This window comes from Schistocerca piceifrons, chromosome 3, assembly GCF_021461385.2.
Source record: "Schistocerca piceifrons isolate TAMUIC-IGC-003096 chromosome 3, iqSchPice1.1, whole genome shotgun sequence".
NCBI classification, from domain to species: domain Eukaryota; kingdom Metazoa; phylum Arthropoda; class Insecta; order Orthoptera; family Acrididae; genus Schistocerca; species Schistocerca piceifrons.
In genome coordinates, this window is record NC_060140.1 from 167,548,341 (window position 1) to 167,571,361 (window position 23,021).

A 23,021-nucleotide genomic window follows, 5' to 3' on the forward strand; every position below is an offset into this window, starting at 1 on the left:
GAAAAACAAACTCTTAGCCACTCAGAGGCCGAAACAATGCTGTCCAAGTGTATAGAATGGTTTGAAAGTCAAGAAGAGGCTAATGCAACACAGGCACGACTGCTCCGAAAAATACAAAATATTGCCACGGTGAAATCTCGAACATCAAAAAGGCAGAAGAAATTGACTGACTATTTCCAAGCTAGATAAACTATTTCACCTGTAAGTTTATAGTACAGTACAGTACTGAACATCACGTATTTTGCAACTTTTGTAGCTACTGTACGGATGTTTTTATCATGTAATAAATAGTTTTATTTGCTATTACAATTGTGTTTAATTTGTTTTCACTCCGAAATATTATTATATTACTGTGAGAGTGATATGTGTCTATACTTAAAGTAACTGATTGAGGTTATGTTTTGGAGGAATACAGTGTTTTTGTTATACGTCTATTTGCTCAACCGTCACGACCACGGTCCCGAAGATGACGGTTCATCGAGTTTCCACTGTACACCCAACTTTTACAGCGATATGACACAATTCTAGGAAGTCACAGCCTCGCTTGTCAGAGAACCTTCAAAGTATCAACTTCCACTCCTCTCACAACCAGGCTACACATTGTGAGCATCATTGAAATTCTATAAGCAGGGCTGGTGTTCTCATGCCTCCCAGCCAATTGCTGGAATGATCCAATTATTTACCTTGGAATCTAGATGACAGAGATTCTTTCTAACATGTGCTACAACCTGAACCTCTTTATATCCTGTTCCTTCATGGACAGCCAGAAGATACAATTCAACATCTTGAATAAAGCCTCATGCGTTCGCAGTGTGTGTGTACATGATCTTCCTTTCCCTTGCTATCGTTTTCCCAGTTGTTGTTGTTATTCACTGTATATTTAAACTTTCAGTGTTTCACACTCCCGTACCCTTTTGTGTTTGATCTCCCTGACACAGTAGGCTTTCCTATTGCTCAAATGGTCCCACTGGCTCTGTTTCAATTTCCTTTGGAGACAGTGGGAAGGGGGATCAGTTTAGTATTGACACTTGCCTCTACTGAACCGAATCCCTATACGTAATGGAATATGAGTGTCAGTGACTCACGAAGCACAGCTGCTTATCTACAACAACTAACACATCCCATACCCAAGAATAGCATTCACAGTGGGTCTGCATTCTGACTGGTGAAATGAATTTTGAATCAGAAAACAGCTAGGACTTAACTTGAAATTAAGCTCGAATCTTTTTTTAATTCCAAGATCTTGACACTACAAGAATTACAACTTCCCATTTCAAACTGAACATATAATGACTGAGACAGTAATTTGTTTTGTGACAAGAGAAAAACCTGGCTTCCTTGAAGCTATTCAGAAGTTTCTGCCTGGAACTTTTGTTTTGTTGAGGTTATGCTAATAAAAAGTGAAATTTTATGAAAAACGGAGATAACAGACACTGCTGCTGAAAGGGGAAACTAGAACACAACATCAGAGTTGTAATGTGCACACACAATATTACATCACAGCATTTTACAGTCATGAACTATTAAACTCTTTCCAAGAACAAACTGGTCATTAAGTGGAAAAAGGTGGAAGAGCACATAAGTACTTACTGCAATTATAGGAAAAAAAATTACCAAACAGGATATTGCTCCATAAGTTTAAAAAATATGCAACTGTAGATCACAACTATTGACTCACAACAAAGTATGTTACGCCTAAATATTGGAAGCTTCTGGAAATCCCCAAAACTGTGCTTTTAATCACATAAATATACACTAAAATTAGGGTAATGATTGTATATCACTCCAAAAATTGGTAAATAGCACTACTTGCAACTGACTATGTATTGTGAGTTTTACGTAACACTCAATGTTTAATTTATCTTGACACAATCTTTTGATACAATCAATGAGGTATAATTGGGGAGTGGTGGGTGTAAAAGAATTTATCAACATAGCCTTTTTCTTTACTGTAAAGTATTTTAAAAACGAATTAACAAATACACAAAAATTATTATTTAGCGTAGCAGAAACAATAAATTAGGAAATGGCTAGCCCTGCTGTGACTGAGGTGCCACATACCACATACAGATGACACACTGCTGGCAGGAACTTAACAGTGAACATGTTCCATTAACCCAGTTCTCAAAGTAGTCATATTTGTCAACAAAAAATCTGATAGATCCAAAAAATCTGATGTTCTGAATTATCTGTCCAGGCAGTTTTCATACAATTGTGTCAGAGCAAGTTTTGTCTCATTTTTCATTTATGTAACAGAAATTTCTCCAAAAATTTCAGATTGCTCGTTACCTCAACCATTACAGTAGAATAGAGAAACAAGTGTATGTTTATTGAACTAAGGTTCTCTTTGAAGTTTTCACTTGTTTCTGCTGATGTGTCACATGGCTAGTAAAAGGATGGCCAACTTTTAGACTACTACTGACAATCTAACTGTAGGAGTGCTTTTCAGTTTCCGCACTCTCTTCAAATTCTTAACAACTTCTGGTTTTCAAAGCTTTTCCTAGAACAAGACAATTGATAATAGTACCACAATCATGAACACCAGACTGAACAAGGAGATAAATAAATATGTGCCAGGACAGAACAACCAACATCAAGAGGACTGACAATTCAAAGTAATTCAAAGTAATTCATACTTGCTAGCAGAAGCTCCAGAAAAAAACTGACTTCATGATTATACTTCATTTTTCCATTCAAAGTCAGATATTAAAATCAAGAAATATTTATTTTCAGCCTTGCTGGATGATTACTTAACTGACATTCGGTCTCATCATTAGGAAGACAATTAGGAAATGTTCTTAATATCTCAGTGAAAACCAGCACCCGTTGCCCATGCCTTTTAGAATAAGGGTCATAGTTTGGAAACAGGTATGGTGAATTTCCGCTAAATGTGTACACAGTTTAAAACTACTACTTGGTCTGTAAAAATCTATATCTATACCATTTTGAAGAACACATACTCAGGTACTGAACATACATTCAAATGAGGAGGAGGAGGAAGAGGAGGAGCGGCAGTGGTGGTGGCAGCAGCAGCAGCTGCTGATGGCAGTGTTGCTGCTGTTGTTAATAATAATAATAATAATAATAATAATAATAATAATAATAATAATAAAATAACAAACAAATATCTGTTTATTTTTGCAGTGAGGCTTATTTTTTGAGGGTACATTAAGTAATCATATATTAAAATGACAGTACAAATCAAAATTTTTTATCATTTATAATAAACAAAACCTTTAATTCTTTCAAATGATTGTAAACTTGTGTTGCATATGACTGAACCACTGATTTACACAGAATAAGTTGTTCATTTATTTAATTATAGCTGCAAGACTCAACGCAACAGGAAAATAATTTTATTCTTGAACTCATAACCATCACACATTTATTAATTCAGATTGACAAGCTTTACATGCAAACACATACATACCTGTTATAGGCCATCAATGTTAAAATGACTGATACACAGTATATTATCAAATGTATTTAAAACACTTGTGAACACATAATTACAAAGCAGTTCGTTTACATGATTAAATATCAGTGACTAGACATAAGTGCAGCACTTTTCACATTTAGTATGGAATGTGAGTTGAGATTTGAAAAGAAAATCTGTTATTAAAAAAGACAACTTTTGCCCCAGTAAGGAGTGCTTGATACATAACCAATCATAGGAAACATACAATGGTACCATCAAATACATTCAAAGTAATTGGGAGAATAGAAAATAAAAATGGGGGAAGAAGAACCTCTTCCTGCGAAACACGTGACTGTACTGGTTATTTGCTACTGCTTGATAACATAGTTCTCAATATATAGCAAAATTTAAGTAACTCTTTAGAAAACGTACATTTTTGTAGCAGTCACACAAAAACTAGGCCACCGCCACAGTATACAAGCACTAGATATAGGTATAAGAATTCACAGGAACTGAACCAACAAAGACAATACCTACAAAGAAATAAATTACCTAATCTTCAGCTCTTAGTCAAGGTATGTATCAAAAAACTGTAGTAACAACAATGTTTCCAGAAACAAACTCAGTCTATTAAGAGATATAGAACGTGTCCACCAGAAACAATAATTATAAATTATAGTACAATTATTATTTTAAACATTGAAAAACATTACTCCTATCTCCACGCATCCACACTGCAGGCACATACACAAAAATGATAATTACATACCAATGCATCCCTCATTGTACTCACAGGACAAAGCAATTCAGTCACACAAGTAAATTACTAGTTCTGCAGACAACGGAGGTAACTAAGAGTCCCATTTATGTTCAGTATCCTAACCACTAAACTTCATTTTGTTCTAATCTGTACAATAAGGCATGAAGGACACCACTGTTTTTTGTAGACAGTAACAACAACCAAAATGAGAGTCAAGACCTGACAGACTAAGACATCTTGGAGCATGGTGAGGAAGATTCGCCATGTGCGAGATCCATTTTAATGTTTGACTTGTCTTTTCATATACAAAAAATTTAATCACCAAATTATAGGGATGATTTTGAAATATCAACTCCTGCCACACTGCACAAAATGCAAAAATATAGGGGGTAAAATGCAAAAAAAATATAGGGGTTAAAACAGACAGTTCTGCCTCTCATCTGTGCCCAAGAGTATGCTATCTTCAATTACAAGTACTGTTAGGGCAAACATGCACACAGATGTTACATGCTCCAAGGCAAAGATAGACCTAAGTAACACTAAACCAATGATTATTACTTCCACTGACTAGCACCAGAGGAAAGTAAAAGGAGGAGTTCCTTGCAAAGCAATACAGCCAATCATTTTAATAGCATTACTAGCAAAATGTCACCTTATCACAAAATCAACAGAATTGTGCCCCAAATATGAGTACTTCACATTGTCCCCTAGTACTGCAAGGAAATGTCTGGCTGTTACAACAAAAACAGAAAGTGAGAGAATCATTCGTTAACATTTCAGCCCATTTGACTCAGATTTCAGAACCATAGAGATTATAGCTGACATACTGATATTGGGGGTGAAGTTGCTGGTCACAGTAATATTTTCTTGTATAGCCAAGAAGATCTATTCTTACCCCTGCATTGCGAGGACATATGGATTGTAAAAAGAGATTTTAATACCACTGCAGACTATCTGGTAGACATACATGGACTGCATTACACTGTTTCCAGTGAAACTTAGGAGATGTAACTAATCATAAAATCTACCATACCAGAGTAGCTTTTTCTTGAACAAATTTCCCAAGCTGTAGGTAAATTAAATCTGCAACTTGTCAAATAATCACCAGTTCTAGTTGTTCTTCCTGCCAACAGCATAAATCTTACTTCAATGTACCCATGCATTACTTGTCTGCTAGCACCTGCCTGTTTTGTATCTTTGAACTTTTCTCGTCATTCATTTTTGCAGCTTCCGCTGTCACCACTTGAAAGGCAAACCACCCGACGCATCAGAACTGGTATTCATACATTACGACTTCAATACTGATCTCTGAAACCCACCTGTACAATACAATTCTTAAGTAAATATCTCCCCTATTTTTCATTTTAGGAACCCTTAATCCAATGCATCACTGTGTGAGACTTCCAATTTCATGGAGCAATTGCTGCAATCAAAAGTGTGCAGTGAAGATACCTGATTGGAACAACAGTATTTTGTTATTGTGGTCACCCCAGTTATTTGACCCTATGGTAAACCTCCGCTGGTAACTACATCACAAGATGTCAGTAATGTAAATATTTGACAAGAACAACAGTGTGACATAAGATATGACTTAGTTAAAACTAATGTTTTACATTACAAAGCTTCAATGATTAATATTGTAACATTTTATAATAATATTTTCAAGTTGACATCTAGTATGATATTGTACAGGATGATGTGAAAATGTTTTTGTAATATGAAATCAATATTGTCAAGTAATCTTTATCCTGTTACACTTGTAAGTAGCGTGTACATTTTCAAAATCAGGTGAAAGCCTATTGTGCAAACATAATAATTTTTAAACAATCAAAGTTGAAGCAGTAATTTTGTAGCATGTCACCCAGTGTTAGAAAAATCAATTGATACTGTCAGCAATGTCAAAATGATTATTATTTCACCACTGGTTCAGTTGTTAAACAAAGAATACAAATTCTACAGCAAAGCAATAACAACAGCACCATTTTAAAGATATTTATGTTTTACAAGAATTGACAGAAAACTAGTGTGTGCTCATGAACACACAATAGGCTTTCATTTTTGATCTCTTCTGGGTACAATGGTGGTTAAATATATATTGAAGATTGTAATCAGACAATTATCACTGTTTCAAAATTTCAGTGCTTGCTTCATTAATGCAGATCTCCAGTTCTTGTACGAATAATTTATAAAGCAAGTCAATATCTAAAAGTCTGAAAATAATTTTCTGGAGTATACTTTATTATATAATATTACGCCAAAGTAATAATGTAGATGCAGACAAAGGTGTTTAAAAATGATGAAAACTTAAATTATTGTATTTTGTATTCGATAACAAATGTGTGCACTGAGCATATTTCAGATACAGTAACGATCTTAGCCAACAGGGGAGCAAAAACAAAAGATTCACATAATCTTTTTTAGCAGTAATCATAATAGATACTTCACCAAATGCCTGCACCGTACTGCTAGAATTTAGCAGAAATGGAAGAAAGCAAGAAGCACTGACATGATTTTTCCATTTTATCCTTCAAGTTTTCTGTTTTGAATATGATTACTCTCTGCAGAAACAATAAACTGACGCTAAAATATAAACTGAAGCTATATAACTATTAGTTTTTCATGTGTGATCTTTATTAACAATTTTACCCCTTGATATTTAACTGCCAACTGTAATAAAGTAACTCAACTATCAATTATTTTTCAAAAATTTCCACAGTTTAGCGTAACAGCCATATTGATTGTATAACCATAAATTTTCTACTCATGTGAGACAGCAACACTATAATTTTTATGTACGTATGTGTGTATATACACAGGTAAATATATATCTCTCTAAACATACAAAACTGAATTTTAACACATAAAATATAATTTAATTTTTTCAATAGGTTTTCAACTTTATAACAATTCTTCCTGTAATTTTATTAACACTGTATCAGATTATATTTCATCTGTGTGATAGATTCCCTTCACAATATTACACTAAGATAGCTATTTTTAGCTATAAATTATCCTAATCATGTTTATTTTAAGTTATGAATGAACCACGATCCATTCAACATCAAGCTGCTGTTTCTCTGAAGGCAGATCTTCTCAAAATTGGACCCAATTGGAATTTGCACTGGACTGGGAAGGACTGAAAAAAATTCCACATTTTTTTCAGTGAAATACTTTAGCATAATAAATATGTTGTTCTGTACATATACATAACAAACTATTCCTGTAAGTAAACAAAACAAAGCATGCCAATATATCATCTTATAAGCCCCCCCCGTTTCATCCATGGAACACACTAGCTTGCTGCATTTCCAAGACAGACACAATACTAACCAATCAAATGTGCATAAATGTGAGACCATTAAAGGTAACTAAGGAGTCTTCATACTCATTTTTCAAGTAAAGTGTAAGTGGGAGCACTTATGTAATTTGCATTGAAATTTTACATTTATCAGTCAGGTGTGAGGCCAGAATCATTTCATTTTTTATAGACCATAATTTCTTTGGTTTTGTGACAAATCTTTTGATACAATTCTACCGTGTTAGTCAGTGAAGGCTTTAACACTGCTCTACAGACAGCCAAATAAAATTCATTTCAGAGTATCCCTATCTTAGCTCTATGCTGCACAATAGCAGTAGGTGTTTCTTTATAGAGGTGATAATGTTTTTATCAATAACAAGTAAGCTAACAGTGCAAGTTTTACATTTTTCTGAGTAAAGAAGGTCACTGGGGTTCTATGGCTAGTAAGTTATTGAATGTATGGCAGATTAAAGGACCAAACTACAAGGTCATCAGTCCCTCATTCAACGCGTAATTCCACAGCAAACAGTGTTCCCAATCTGAAGCAAATACTGCCTATTTGGTGTTATATGGCGTACAGAAAATAGTGGGGCAGGGACATCCAGCACATTAACAATCTTAAGAGTTAAAAGTAATCACAGGAATTAGTGAGAAGATCAGAGGCTGATGTGCAGTGGGGCACAACTGGTGGAGAGAGTCACTCTTCACAAAACTCTGTATCCTTGACGCGAGCATACTGAGAGGAAAGGCCAGTCGGCCCTCCCTCTGCCATCTCTCTGCCACTCACTCACTCCCACCCTCCCTCCCACGTTTTCTGTGTCCCTGCCCCTGACCCTGGCCTTCCACCAGCAGGGAATACAAGGTTAAGAAATCCTTAAGACTGTGTTTGTCAGACTGCTGTAAGGATAGGACACACTGCAAGGATGTGAGCTATGTCAGTGAAGCATTGCAGTTTCAATGGGTAAGGAGGAGAGGTTGTCTCATTGCACAAGACAAAACTGTCAGACAGGTGTCACTAATATGAAGCTCGAATAAGGCTCTTTCCAGAACAAAAGGAAGGAGCAATCCAACACTGTTGTGGCCTCCTTCATGATGTGTAGTTTGTTCCAAATGTGATGGGTCACAAGTCTCACATATGCTCACAAATTAATGCCCAGTATCCCTACTATTAATGCTGCCCACATGGTCACTTCATCGATCAGCTACCTCATTCCCTGGTAGTTCCACATGACTTGGATCTACATAAAAACACATGAGCAAGCAGTAAAGCTGAGATTGTAAAGGAGGCTGTGGATAGTGGTCTTTACCTGTTGGTGAGGGTAGCATCAGTCAATAGCCTGCAGACTATTCACGGAGTCACTGCATACCAAAAATCAGCTGCCAGTTTTCATCTTGATGAGTTCGGCCGTGAAGGTGTACGGGGATCTGGTAAACTGTTGCACATGGCCTTCAGTGTGTGTGGAAGCTTATCAAGTCTTTGCTGCACTTTTAGAGCTATCACTATCAATCACTGCAGCACTTTGGTGTTCGTCGAGAACTCAGAAGAAGCTACGTCAGGAAATAGGCTCTCAGAATAGGTCAAAAGTCAAAATGGATGTGTGGTCTTGCTTAACACCAGGGTGGACCTACTCCAGGTTAATTATCAGAGGAATTTGTTCACCTGGGAGGAAAAAATAATCACACAATTCAAATGGCTCGCAAATTGGCAGAAGCAGTTGCATAATTGGAATAGCAATTGGTAGTGTTGAAACTGCACAAGTAGGAACTTATATTCTGCCAAAAGACTGAAAAAGGGACTTGTATACACGGTGCCAGTACGCAGCCTTACTCCACAATGAAGAATTGGATCTACCCGTCACAAAGACGATGGCGTTGTCAAACCATGTATCCGACATCTGTTGCCTAGAAGCAATAAGACCAATGCCTTATTGTGGTGTGGCACAAGCTGTATGGCTAAAAAATTAGAGCTTAATGCTTTTCTGTGAAACATATTTTAAACTAGCTGGAAAGTGGTCCATGGTGCACAGATCATCATGCACAGAGAACTGTATCAAGTTAACAAGAATGGGTGTAGAAATTACAAGATCAATGATCATGAACATGCTGTCAGCTGCACTAAAATGGATAGATGTTACTGTACCTCCTGTGGTTCCTGTCTCCTCTGCAGAAAGTACAAAATATGTCATTTCCCATCCATTTGACTGCAAGTAGCATGTCAATGGTGGATCTAGATGTCATACGGCGAGTGATGGTACTCCTTAGGGAAACTGCAGGAAGGGACAGAATAGGACACCATGTGCACAGCATGTATGCCTGAGGGCCTCATCAACATGTCATCTGGGATCTGAGGGCATTCTTGGGTCACTCCAGTGACTGGCAGAGATGGCTGAGAAGACCAGCCTTGTTTATGGAATTTCAAAGCAGCTCACAATTTGCAGCATTGTCCCCAGAACTGACCGTGGCCCTTTGGTTCTGAGTGAAGTGGAAGGACTGAAACACACATTTGAAAGTTCTGTGACAAGCTAAGCTGCAACTTCCTGGACTTGCACCATAGGGTTTAGAACTGTAGGGTGCTCCTAATTAGGTCAGGTGTGCACTACACATCAGATGCTGCTACTCAGATAGCTGACTGAGTGTGGGATGCACACAAGAGGTTTTTAAGATTAGGCGACACTCCATCCAATCCAGATAACGACAGCTATAGGAAACAGAGAAGTATCGGTGTAAGATCGAAAGAAATGCCTCCAACAAGTGAGAGTATTAAAATCTTAATAGTTAACTGCTGAAGCATTCGCAATAAGGTGCCAGAGTTTGAAGATCACTTAATACAAGGTGCAAAAAGCTGGTTGAAACCTGAAAGTGGTAGTGAGATTTTAGGGGGAAAATTTAAGCGTTTATCGAAAGTACAGGCAAATCCACTGAGGTAGAAACTGGAACTGCATGTGAGAGTGTATGGACAAGACTCAGGATCAGGGTTGGGCCTAAAATGCTAATGGTATCCTCCTATTGCCCACCTGACTCATCTCCTGATGTAACCAAAAACTTTTAGAGAAAATCTCCGTTCACTTATAGGTAAGTTCCCAATCATACTGTGATCATCTGTGGAAACTTTAATCATACAATGATTAATTGGGAAAATTGCAGTTTTGTTCATGGTGGGGGTGTGGTAAGATATCCTGTGGAAGTTTACTAAATGCCTTCTACGAAAACTACATAGAACAGATAGGAACTCAACTCAAGATGGATCTAATTGCAACAAAAAAGACATGTCCTCTTTGAGGATGTCCACACCGAAACTGATATCAGTGACCATGATGCAGCTTGTGCATCAATGATTACCAAAGTACAAAGGAAAACTAAAACAAGCAGAAAGACGTAAGTTCAGTAAACTAGATAAAAAATCAGTATTGTCATATCTTAATGAGGAACTTGAAACATTCAGCACAGGGCAGAAGCATGTAGAGGAACTCTGGCTCAAGTTTGAAAGAATAATTGACCATGCACAGGATTGACATGTACCCAGCAGAACAGTTCATAATCGGAGGGAACCTCCATGGTATACAGCCACTGTAAAGAAACTTCTAAAGAAACAGAGATTACTACATAGTAGGGCTATAGATAGATAGACGCTGGATAAAATTCATTTGGCTATCAAAAAAGCAATGCATGTTGCCTTCAATGACTACTGCAGCAGAATATTGTCAAGTGATCTTTCACAGAACCCAAAGAAATTCTGGTCATATGTAGAGGCTGTTAGCGGCTCCAAAATTAGTGTCCAGTCCTTAACAAATGAGACAGGAACTAAAATTGAGGCTAGCGAAGCAAAAGCTGAAATGCCTAACTCCATTTTCAAATGGAGCCAAGCAAATTTCCCCAATTTAATCCTCACACCACCAAAAAGACGAATGAAATAACTATTAGAGTCAGTGGTGTTTGGAAACGGCTGAAATCATTCAAATTGAACAAAGCTCCAGGGGCCGATGTAGTCCCTGTCAAATTCTATTATGAAAATGCGGCTGAGCTAGCCCCTCTTCCAACTGTAATCCATCATAAACCCCTCTGTCAAAAAGCCATGCCCAGGTGTTGGAAAAACGCATAGATCATATCTACCTACAAGGACAGTAGAAATGATCCACAAAACTATAATCCAATATTCTTGACATCAATTGGTTGCAGAATCTTAGAACATATTATGAGCTCAAATATAATGAGATATCTTTAACAGAATGACCTCTTCAATGCCAACCTGCCAGGATTTCAAAAACATCGATCATGTGAAACCCAGCTGGCACTTTTCTCACGACATAATGAAAGCTTTGGATCATGACAACCAGGTATGTGCTCTATTTCTTGATTTGAAAAGCATTCGACTCAGTACTGCACCTACACTTATTGCCAAAAGTACAATCATATGGAGTATCAAGTGAAACTTTTAACTGGATTGAGGACTTCGTGGTACACAGGACACAGCACATTTTCTTGGATGGACAGTCATTGTCAGATGTAAAAGCAACTTCAGGTGTGTCCCAGGGAAGTGTGTTGGGACCCTTGCTATCCACGTTGTATATTAATGACCTAGCGGACAATATTAACAGTAAAATAAGGCTTTTTGCAGATGATGCAGTTATTTATAACGAAGTAATATTTGAGAGAAGTTGCATAAATATTCAGTCAGATGTTGATAAGATGTCAACATGGCACAGAGACTGACAACTTGCTCTAAACGTTCAGAAATGTAAAATTGTGCACGTTACAAAAAAGGAAGTAGTAACCTACTACTACAATATCAATGAGTCACTGCTGGAATCGGCTGACTCATACAAATACCAGGGTGTAACACTTTACAGGGGTATGAAATGGAATGGTTACATAGGTTCACTCATGGGTAAAGCAGGTGCCAGACTTTGGTTATTGGTAGGATACCGGGGTAATGTAATCACTCTACAAAGGAGATTGCCAAGACTGCTTACATATCACTTGTGTGACCAGTTCTAGAACACTGCGCAAGTGCATGAAGCCCATACCACATAGGACTAACAGGGTATACTGAATGTATATAGATAAGGGCACCACAAATAGTCACAGGTTTGTTTAATCTGTTGGAGAGTGTCACAGGGAACTGAACTGGAAGACACTTGAAGATAGATGTAAACTAACCAAGAAATTCTATTGACAAAGTTTCAAAAACCGGCCTTAAATGATTACTCTACAAACATACTAAAACCATATGTGCATCCCTCACATCGGGATCATGGAGATAAGATTAGAATAATTACTGCATGCACAGAGGCATTCAAACAATCATTCTTCCCATGCTCCATACACTAATGGAACAGGAAGAAACCCTAATAACTGATACAATGGGACATACCTATTTCCATGCACCTCATGGTGGTTTGCAGAGTGTAAATGTAAATGTAGACCATCCATAGACACTCATTACTATGAATGTCTGTGCATAGAGAACCCTCCTATAGTCTCTCAGGGGTGGCAGAGAATTTGCAGTAGGAATGATAACTTTTGAGGGTAAGGTACTGCTTTCAAGAGAACCACATTTATTGTAGGGCTACACAGACTGCCAAGTAGAGTGACAATAGCTGTTGCAGTTCAGAGAGGTTGCAATAATATGCAATATAGTTCCACAAAATGATTGTACTGTGGGTGTTGTAGTAGAGGGGAGGAGACAGACAGGTTATGCCCCACAATCATCATTTGGCACCTGTTAATATCTACAATGTCTACAAACTTTGGTTAAGAACCAGGTGAGGAGGGAGGGGTCCAGCATAACAGTAACACCAGATTCACCTTCATATGTAAGTTGTTCCACTTTTTTTTTCTTTTGCATCTTTTTAAGATGTTTAGTGCTGAAGGTGTTTATTCATTTTAAGATCAGGTAAAGGGGAAGAACAGACAGACCTCTAATTCACAATGCTCAGCTCCTTCAGTTACTGGTAGTTGTAGGGACATGACCCTGTACAATTCTGGGAAGAGGCTTTCCCAGAGTGTATCCTTCTATTGGGAGACACCAGAGGAGTGTGCTACTTCTCCAGCTGATGCTGGTGGACTGAGGAGCCATGTACGAGTGTGCTGATGGCTTGGGTTCATCTGAGCAAGTGTTGCAAAGCCAGCTATTCTGACAGTGTGAAGGTATTTACACTACTTTATAATGTTGATGTGCAACGATCGATTTAGTGTCTTATATCCTGAAATGTTACACTAGTTTTTGTTAATTGTGTACATTGGTGAGTAAGTGGCATTCACCCTGGCAGTTAAGGAAGGTTGGAGTGCGTCCATAAAGTATTCTATTGCGTTGGGCGTGTCAACAGTTACCATGGATGGGCTCATGAGATAACCGGAATGTTGTGCGGCAAATGAAAAGGCGTTGAAACACTCTGTTATTAGTAATAGATACGGCCTGACAACGCAATGGTAGTCCATCCATAATATTTACTTTGTTTTGGAAATGTGATACTAAAATGATAGTTACATGAACAAGGGAGCATTTGTTCTGTCTTTTGGCTCTTTATAAATATGGAGGCGAAAATGTAACTCCCCTCCCATTCCATGTTAGTATCTAATTCCTTGTCCAATTGCAGAATCAAGTCATGGTGGAAAATTATCCCCTGCACTATGTTTGAGATTTATGTAAGGGATAATAGTAACAACCAACAGACACACACACACACACACACACACACAAAAAGTAAATTTCACAACTGAACAGTCCTCTGCTTCAGTCAGGAGAAAGATGCTCTGCATCTTATCTGATGCTGCTACCTCTCCAAATTTATCCTCAATGTCTGTTGGAACAAATGGGTCTGTTTTTGCTACGTACAAACTAGGTACTGTAGAGAATATTTACCTCTATTCCAATGCTGCTGTTGTTTCTCCCACTGCGGAGCCAAATGCAAGAATGCTGTAGTGCTGAAATAGCACCATAATCACCTAATTACCCTTTCTATGAGGAGACTACTAGGGCTTCATGGCCATCAGCTTGAAAGAGAGTATTCCATTTCACTGCAGATTATCTGCCAGGGTGTCACCCATTTCAACTGAAAGTTGCTGTTTATGAGTTTCATAACAGCCACCTGGCACAGCATCTGAGCCGGAAGGAAGGTAAATGTTACATGGTTTAACATGGAGAGTTTGCAGCTTTGGCAATGACAGTTCTTCCCTCTCCTCATCTTCTCTATCATTCTCATGAATGACTAACTACCTGTTGGTGATTTCCCAGTAGCAGAAATCAAGATTGTCACGCAAAGATGATTACTAACGTGCCACACTGGGTGCCCTTCCTGGTGCAGTTCATACATCAAAAGGATGATGAATGCCTATAGGCTTGATCACCAGTGCCCTTGGTAAATATGAATGTGAACGTGAGTTTTCTATTTACTGATCAAAGAGGTATTTCCTTACAAATAATGATACTGTGGATGTGTATTGTAGAAATATATTAACAGGTTTTTGACAATGTCATACTTAGATGGGCATGAATGGCTGCCCCTCTGCGTAAGACCTGTGGGGAGAGCAAACACCTACCAAATGTCAAACTGACCCATTTAGTACTGTCTCAAGTTAAGAAAGTATTTTCGGCAACCCAGCCTAAAACAAACACAAATTTACTATTTAAGTAATTAGAACAATTCATAATTTAAAATAAGACATATATTAAAATAAAAAACAAAATGTGTGTGTGTGTGTGTGTGTGTGTGTGTGTGTGTGTGTGTGTGTGTGTGAGAGAGAGAGAGAGAGAGAGAGAGAGAGAGAGAGAGAGAGAGAGAGACCATGCATGCTTAAGCATTATGTTCCACCACTCAAAATTATGGCAGTCTTATAAAATAATACTGCGTAAAATGAAGTTAGTTGGATAAAAGCACTAAAGCTTTCTCGAGACACATGAGGCTAGCTAACCATCAATATAAAAAATGGAAAGGAGCCAGCAACACAGTCATTGAACACTGCTCTCTAACACAGATTCCTCACAAAACTTTAAAACCCATGCTACAGTCGTCCAATTACCACTTAAAATAAAGGGGATACCTACAGCCACAATATTCAATGCTCGCTGATCAGCATACAAAAAATATTTAGTTACAGTATCACACCTATAACATTAACATCAGATGCATTACATTCTGGAGGATCCTAACACACAGGAACAGGTTACATGGGTCAATGGGTAATGCTATCCACAGAGGTCAGGTGAGCTAAGCTAAAATGATCCGCTTGACTTGATGGAAGTGCGCCACTGTTTAGTAGTCTGTTTAACTGTCCAAAGTTTATTTTCACTCATTTCCAACCACTCTCTTTCCCTTATGTCCATGACACTGGAGATTCTCTGACTGATTAAGTTTTAAGGCAGGGGTGTCCAAACCCATGGACTGCATGCAACTCAAAGCAATTATTAAAGCGGCCCAAGAAGTGAGAATATATCACACGAACAGAAAAAAATTATCCATAAAATTCCATTTATGTTAATTGAAAATTGGATGACAAATTGAATATATTCAATTTGAAAGTCACACTACATGATGCTATTCTCTCACTGGTCCATTCCCTTCCCCCCTCCCCCAGCGGTTGTTGTTAGTGCTAAGTAGAATATATTAATTTTAATACAAAAATACTTTTCATTGTCTTCTTCTTCTTCTTCTTCTTCTTCTTCTTCTTCTGGTGCAGTCCAGATAAGCTAAAAGGTTGGACATCCCTGCTTTAAAGGCATGTCACATGCTTAGGAGTGATAGCAGTGACTCACTAGCTTTGACATGGACGCTGGGGGTAGGGCTTGTTCTGTAAGCCACTGTTTGCAGTCTGGTGTGTGCATGGTGTTTTGTGTCCAAGATCTTTCAGTACAGAGGTGACGCTGACCCATAAATTGTATACTCAACCGTCTAGATGGGAGTGGACAAACTTACAAAATTATTGTAGACTAGATCTGTCTGCAACTCAGACCTTCCTACTGAAGTATTTTAAAATGCCTAAATCTTTATTAAAGTGCTCATACTTTTAAGCTCCTGCAAGTGTAGGAGCCATGCGAGTCTTTAACAAAATATGAGGCTCTGATACCTGACTGATTAAACTGGAGAATGATGCCATTAAAACCTGCCTTACGCGTACAAGCTTACAACCTCTAGTACCTTAAACATAACTACCTATTTGTTTACGCAAGACAGCAGGGGGAGCAGGAGGAGGAGTACATCATAAAATAGTCAAGAAGTCTTCACTGGACTGTTCGGTGAGTCAGGTATGTTATTCATAGCATCAGTGGTGCCTCCCACACAGCTATCTCCACAAGAGCCAAGTTGTGTAGGGTACAATGATACTTCCTGAACCCACACTGGAAGTGACTAACTAGTTTCTTCCTCTCTAACAACCAAATTAGACAACAAATTACCGTCTCTGACACATGCACAAGCACGCACGTGCACGCACCGGCCCCCCCCCCTCTCTCTCTCTCTCTCTCTCTCTCTCTCTCTCTCTCTCTCTCTCTTTCTCTCTCTCTCTCACACACACACACACACACACACACACACACACATTCCACCACCCATGTATTGTGGGTTACTTAGCTAAGTATATGTTCACTGAGCATATTGCCCAAAAGAATTATTACATCACTTTTTCTTTGAGGTGGGTAAACCTTACCCACATGGTAGAACTGTGCTGAAATAGTTCCCTCATTGAGTGCCGCAGACATGACTAGTTACTACAGTTCTGTGCCTTTTGGGGAAACTGGAGCCTTCAGTTTCTTCACCATGGCTTTGCTTGTTAGTATATCGTTTGGGAAATTAGCCATCCCATTATCCTCATTTTATTTGTGCTGCAAGCTGAATGTTTTTCATGGCTTTTGTGTACTCCTTTAATAAAAATATCTCATTTATTCTGATTTTGTGATGGGGCTGATTAATGAGATGCTGCATTCTGAGCAGCAATTCAAACAGTCACCATCTTAATTTCAGTGTTTCAGACACTTGCTGTATCAGTGAGCAGCCAAATATCGGTGCACGCAACAGAACTCAGGAAAGAAACATCTGAAGCCGCGAGGTGCAAGGGCCTGCCGCAGAATAGAAAACATCAGCAAGCAGAAGTCTAGCAAGAAATCACTGACTGATGGCAGACAGTACACAAGGACAAGGACAAGACCAAAGCAACAAACAATTAAGTGCAAAGTGGAAACCTTTGTCACAATGATGTCCGAGAATAGTAACCATCAATATCAGATGCGAGTACAGAACTGACTGACCATTCACTGGGCGGCTGTATTTATATCGGCCGCAAGGAACACTACTAGCCAGCGTATTCACACGGCGGGACAGGTGGCGTGCTCACGCTGTGGCGAGATTGTCCTCTAAACAGCCATCTCGGTCCATTACTTGCAGTGGGCATTCAACTTTTGTGGAGCCGTATACCAGAAAGCTAATGTGCTTTATTTGTTGAATATTTTATCTATACTTGTGTATTCTGAAAATATGTAGTTTCAGTAATACCGTGCATTACAGATGTCTCCAAAATGCCATTCTTTTTGTATAGTTTGTTGTGCTACTGTGACAGGAAATCCGATAACCATACGTAAATATGGTACTTAACACAGCTTAGACTTGCAGAACAGAAACGGAAGTACTGCAAAGGTCCCACATCTGCCGATCACATTCACACAGAAAGAGTTGTGAGACCTCTGGGGGCACTTTGGAAGAAGTGCAGATTCACTCTAGCACAACAAAGGGGAAATGTTCAGGGCAAATGACATGTATTACCACAAATTTTATCTGCTTACTCACCCAATTATCTACTTTAAGCTTTTGACCATAAGTACCTTCAAATTCACTCATTAGAATCTTCAAAATCAGTAGCTTACCTTGGTTGTGTTGTACCTGCTGCAGCAAATTCACCCCAGTTAGCTTCTGGGGGTGTTGCACCATGAGATGATGAAACAGGCAAATCACACAGAAGATCATTTCCAGCAGTAGGTCTCGGCTGATGAGATGGAGAAGAAACAGGCGTCACTCGTGACGCATTTGCCGGAGCTCCTGGTGGTGGCCCAATTTTAACTCCACCAGGAGGAGGTGGGAGGATACCTGTGCTGTTGCCACCAACACCACGAGGCTTTGGCCTACTTGATACTTCAGTTCCATCTTTCTTCTGAACAGAGAGAGAAAATGCATTCTCAGAACTAGTTTGGTAATGTCTGACAAATTACATTTATTAGATGAAAAAAATCTAATCACCAAGCAGCAGCAGGAGAACACACACACAAAAAGGTTTAACTTTTACAAGCTTTCGGAGCCAGTGGCTCCTTCTGGCAGAAAAGTTGAAGGGGAAGGAAGAGGGGTGACAGAAAAGGATTGGAGAGGTTTCGGAAAGACTCTTTCCTTCTCAACGCTTTCGGTAGGTCTCCCCTGACTCAGGGTTCTGGGTGACTTTTCTGAACTGTAGCCCTTTTCTTAAACCTCTCCGGTCCTTTTCCTTCAACCCTCATCTTTCCCCTTCAACTCTTCTCCAGACGAAGTATCCACTGGCTCTGAAAGCTTGATAAAGTTAAACCTGTGTGTGTGTGTGTGTGTGTGTGTGTGTGTGTGTGTGTGTGTGTGTGTGTGTGTGTGTGTGTGTGTGCGCGCGCGCGCGCGCGCGCGCGCGCGCGCGCTCGCGCGTGCGTTTTCTCCTGCCACCACACGGTGAGTACTTTTTTTATCTATCCATTTACATTATATTGTTAACAATTGATTATTTTGATTGTTAAATTACATTTATTGCCATATGAATAGCAATTATGCTAGAATTTAATCCCAGTAATGGGTAACATAGGCAATGCATACTCATTTCTGCATAACATTATTATTGAGTGTAGTAACAAGATATGTGGGCTGAAAGAGAACTGATATTCATATGGGCAATGAAGCACATCTGAAAACTGTGAAACTTAAATATAGAATTCAATATCTAAATAGGTTATACTGCAAGTCATTAACATTTTTTCTATCTTGATTTCCCAAAGATGTACAGACTCAACACCAAGCTTCCAATGTTGTGCCGCCATACTAGCAGGGGGCTGTTTGAGGTGGGGTGGGGGTGGAGGGAGGGGGGGTTGCTTGGCGTCTCTCAATAATGACTTTTCTTTCCTCTCTACTATAGTGTAATTCCAACTTTTCAATATTGATATAATTTGTAAGGACTAATATCAAGTAATTAACACACTCTGAAATACTGAGTATTTTAAATTTTGTTGTTTATAAACCTCAATAAAACTGAATTCCAATGTTAGGTTAAAAATACAAAAATCCCTGTGATCTTACAAAATTCCTGAAATTCCCTGAAATTTTCCAGATTTTTCAGGTAAAATGTAATTCCTTGAGAATTCCAGGCTTTCGAAAAGAATCACCACCCCACACCAGTCAATTCTGTAGTGTATACTAATAAAAAATACATCCATGTCAAATCATAAATATGAGAGGCAGAAAAATTTAAGAAACAGAAGTAGGCTGGAGGGATCTAAATCCATATGGAGCATCTTCTGATATCTATTCAAACAAACAAGGCTGATAGTTTTTATATTAACGATGACGATTGTATGTTTAAATGGACTATACTACTCTGTCATCAGTCCGTCCCTTTCAAGAGAGAAACATATATGAAGGTAAAAAACGAGAAAATTGGGGACTTGGCATTTCCAACAATTTAAGCAAGTCAAAGAGTTGGAAATGGGCACGATAATAGTTGCAACATGATACGTAAAAGAAAATAGAGATAACTTATGCAGTAGCTTGCACATGAGGGTCTAAAGGAACAACGAGGTGGGGGAGAGGGGAGAAAGTAACCTGCAGACACATAGAGGATACCCATTACAGGAGAGGTGGCGGGAACGTGGCTCTTCCCCCACAACCACTGCTAACAGTTAAAGTGGAACAGTATTATAGTTTAGTGTAAAAATCACTCTCCCTTAGGAAATATAACACTCTAGTAGTGACTGTCTCATCATCCACAAGCATCCGAGGTAGTAAGGTAGGCAACTTGAGGGAGTGCCACAGATTGGCCAGCATGGCGCACTCAACAAGAACATGTGCCATCATCAGTAGATTACCGCAGATGCAGTGAGAAGGATCCTCCAGACACAGAAGGAACTTGTGGGTGAGTCTTACGTTACCAATGCATAGTCAGCACAACAGAATAGCATCTTTCCAAGAGGCTTGGAAAGATGTATGTCACACATTAGTGAACCCTTTACTAGCTCTCAACTTGTTTTGAGTCATAGTAGCCTGCCATTCCAATTCCCAGGGCATCAAAATATTGCATCAAAGTTGTGATTGTAAGCTGGTAGCCAGCGTTCTGACATCAAGTTGATCTCCTATAGTTGCATCTTTAGCTACATGGTGCTTATGTGGCTCAGTGTCTTTCCAGAGCTGTAGACGTCAAGGAGGAGGTCCTGGACGTTGGCGACCACAAGATTTTTGGAATAGCACAGGAATATGCCTTTTAAGCAGCTCACAGAATCACTATAGATCATTGTGGCCAGGGATTTGACATACTGCAAAGCCTGATGTGGCAACCAACTCTGCAGTATATACATTGAGAGAGAATGCTTCTCATGCCACCTTGCAGAATAATCGTACCTCCACGACGACAGGTGTCAGAAGGGTACAATCAGCATCCTTCTTGGGGCCACAAAAGAGGTCCATCCATATCACAGGACAGGGGACAGACCACAGGGAGTGTCGAGAGAGAGCTCTATGAAGACAGACTAAAAGAGGCTGTTTGAGGTCCTTCAGTAGGGTATAGAGTCAGAACCCAGCTGGTCTTCCCAGTTTTGGGTGATGCGCGAACAATCTTGACTGTTAGTTGTGGAAGACAGTTGAGTGACATGGGTCAGTGGGCATCCGACAGATTGGAACTGTGTAATTTGCCTGAAGCTGCTGTCATCTAGCCCACAGTGGTGGGTCACAGACTTCCAAGAGGAGGCTGTCAGCAGGGCTCATACGGAAGGCCCCCATTGCCAATTGCACACCAGTGTGGTGAACAGGGTCCAGCAAGCCTGGTATGGATGGTGCTGCCAACCGATAGGCCAAGCGGTAAAATCAGTACTTTGTAAAATCTCAGATGAACTATGCAAACTGACCCCCCACAAGAGGTTACTAAGAAATCAGAGAGCATTTAGCTTCTTCATACAAGTTGCATTGAGCCAGAGGACATGCGACAGCCAAGTTAGCTTGTTGTCAAATAAAATACCTAAGTAACGAAAAGCTTCCATCACAAAGTAACTGGTCACTGAGATAAATTCCTGTATGTGGGTAAGCAGTCCGTAGTCTTCAAAAATGCACAACTTGTCATTTTGCAGGAGGAAACAGACAACTGTGATTCATGGCTCAATCATGTACTCTCCAGACAGCTCCCTAAAGTTGGCGCTCAGTGGAGCACAGTGATGCACAGGTGTAGCAAAGGCAAAAATCATGCACATACGGCAATGGAGAGAAACTGTGGGGCCCCACTGCATTTATGATACCATTGATGCTAATACCAAACAGCGCTATGCTGAGGATCGATCCCTGAGGGACTCGAGTTTCCAGTACATACTGGTTGCTGATAGTCAAAAAAGTCAGAGACAGGAAATTCTGGATAAAAATGGGTCAACTGCCCCAGAAACCCCCTCATGAAGTGCAGATAAGATATGATGTCACCAAGTGGTATTGTATGCCTTCTGTAGGTCAAAGAAAACAACAATCAGGTGTTGGCAATCTGTGAAAGCATTGCACAATGCAGTTTCCAGATGAACCAGATCTATGGTGGACTGGAAAATCTGAAAGCCACTTTGCAATTGTGATATATGCCCTCCCGCTTCATGGCACGAACAAAGAAGGTAGTTGACCATTCATTTGATTAGCTTATTCAGCCCATTTGTGAGAGAGACTGGCTGTTAGTTAGTTAAAATATGTGGGTCCTTCCCCAGTTTCAGGACAGGAATAATAATAGCTTCCCACCACTGAAATGGAAATTCTCCTTCCCACCAAATATGATTAACAAGCCCAAGAATACATTTCATGCTACAAGCATGAAGATGTTCGAGCATTTGGTTGTGGATTTTCTCGGATCAAGAAGCCGCATCTCGACACACTGCCCAAGTGCTGCGAGGCTCCCATTCACTAAAAGGAGCACTGTATGACAGAGCGCCATGGGCATGGAAGGATAGCATGTGGCATTCAATATGATATTTCTGGGTCAGAAAATGAGGATGGTAATTACTGCAAGCAGACATTTCAGCAAAATGTGATGTAACACATTCAGCAAGTACCACAGGATCAGAGAAGATGTTACCACTGACATGGATGCCACAAATGTAGTGGAGTTTAGCCTATGCTTGGGATGATTGAGTGTGGGATCGCATAGACGATGCATATTGCTCCCAAGATTCCTGCTTTCTTTTCTTCATTAAAAACTGCACTCTCGCCCAGAGTCTCTTGAATACTATTAAATTATCCACAAAGGGATGGCATGTGTGCCATTGAAGTACCCTGCAGCACTCCCTGATAACTGTGGCTGTATCTTGAGACCCCTACGGCACC

At 39.4% G+C, this 23,021-nt stretch overlaps 1 protein-coding gene across 1 annotated transcript in view; it reads right to left on the reverse strand.

Moving 5' to 3' along the window:
- Positions 1 to 3,140: 3,140 nt before the first annotated feature.
- Positions 3,141 to 23,021, reverse strand: part of LOC124788238 (NECAP-like protein CG9132) — a 30,805-nt gene continuing 10,924 nt past the window's right edge. The window contains exons 4-5 of the mRNA XM_047255421.1: positions 18,329 to 18,612; positions 3,141 to 7,314 (exon numbers count right to left, since the gene is read on the reverse strand). Coding sequence (XP_047111377.1) covers positions 7,272 to 7,314; positions 18,329 to 18,612 — 327 coding nt within the window. The 3' untranslated portion in view covers positions 3,141 to 7,271. The remainder of the gene's footprint in view (positions 7,315 to 18,328; positions 18,613 to 23,021) is intronic.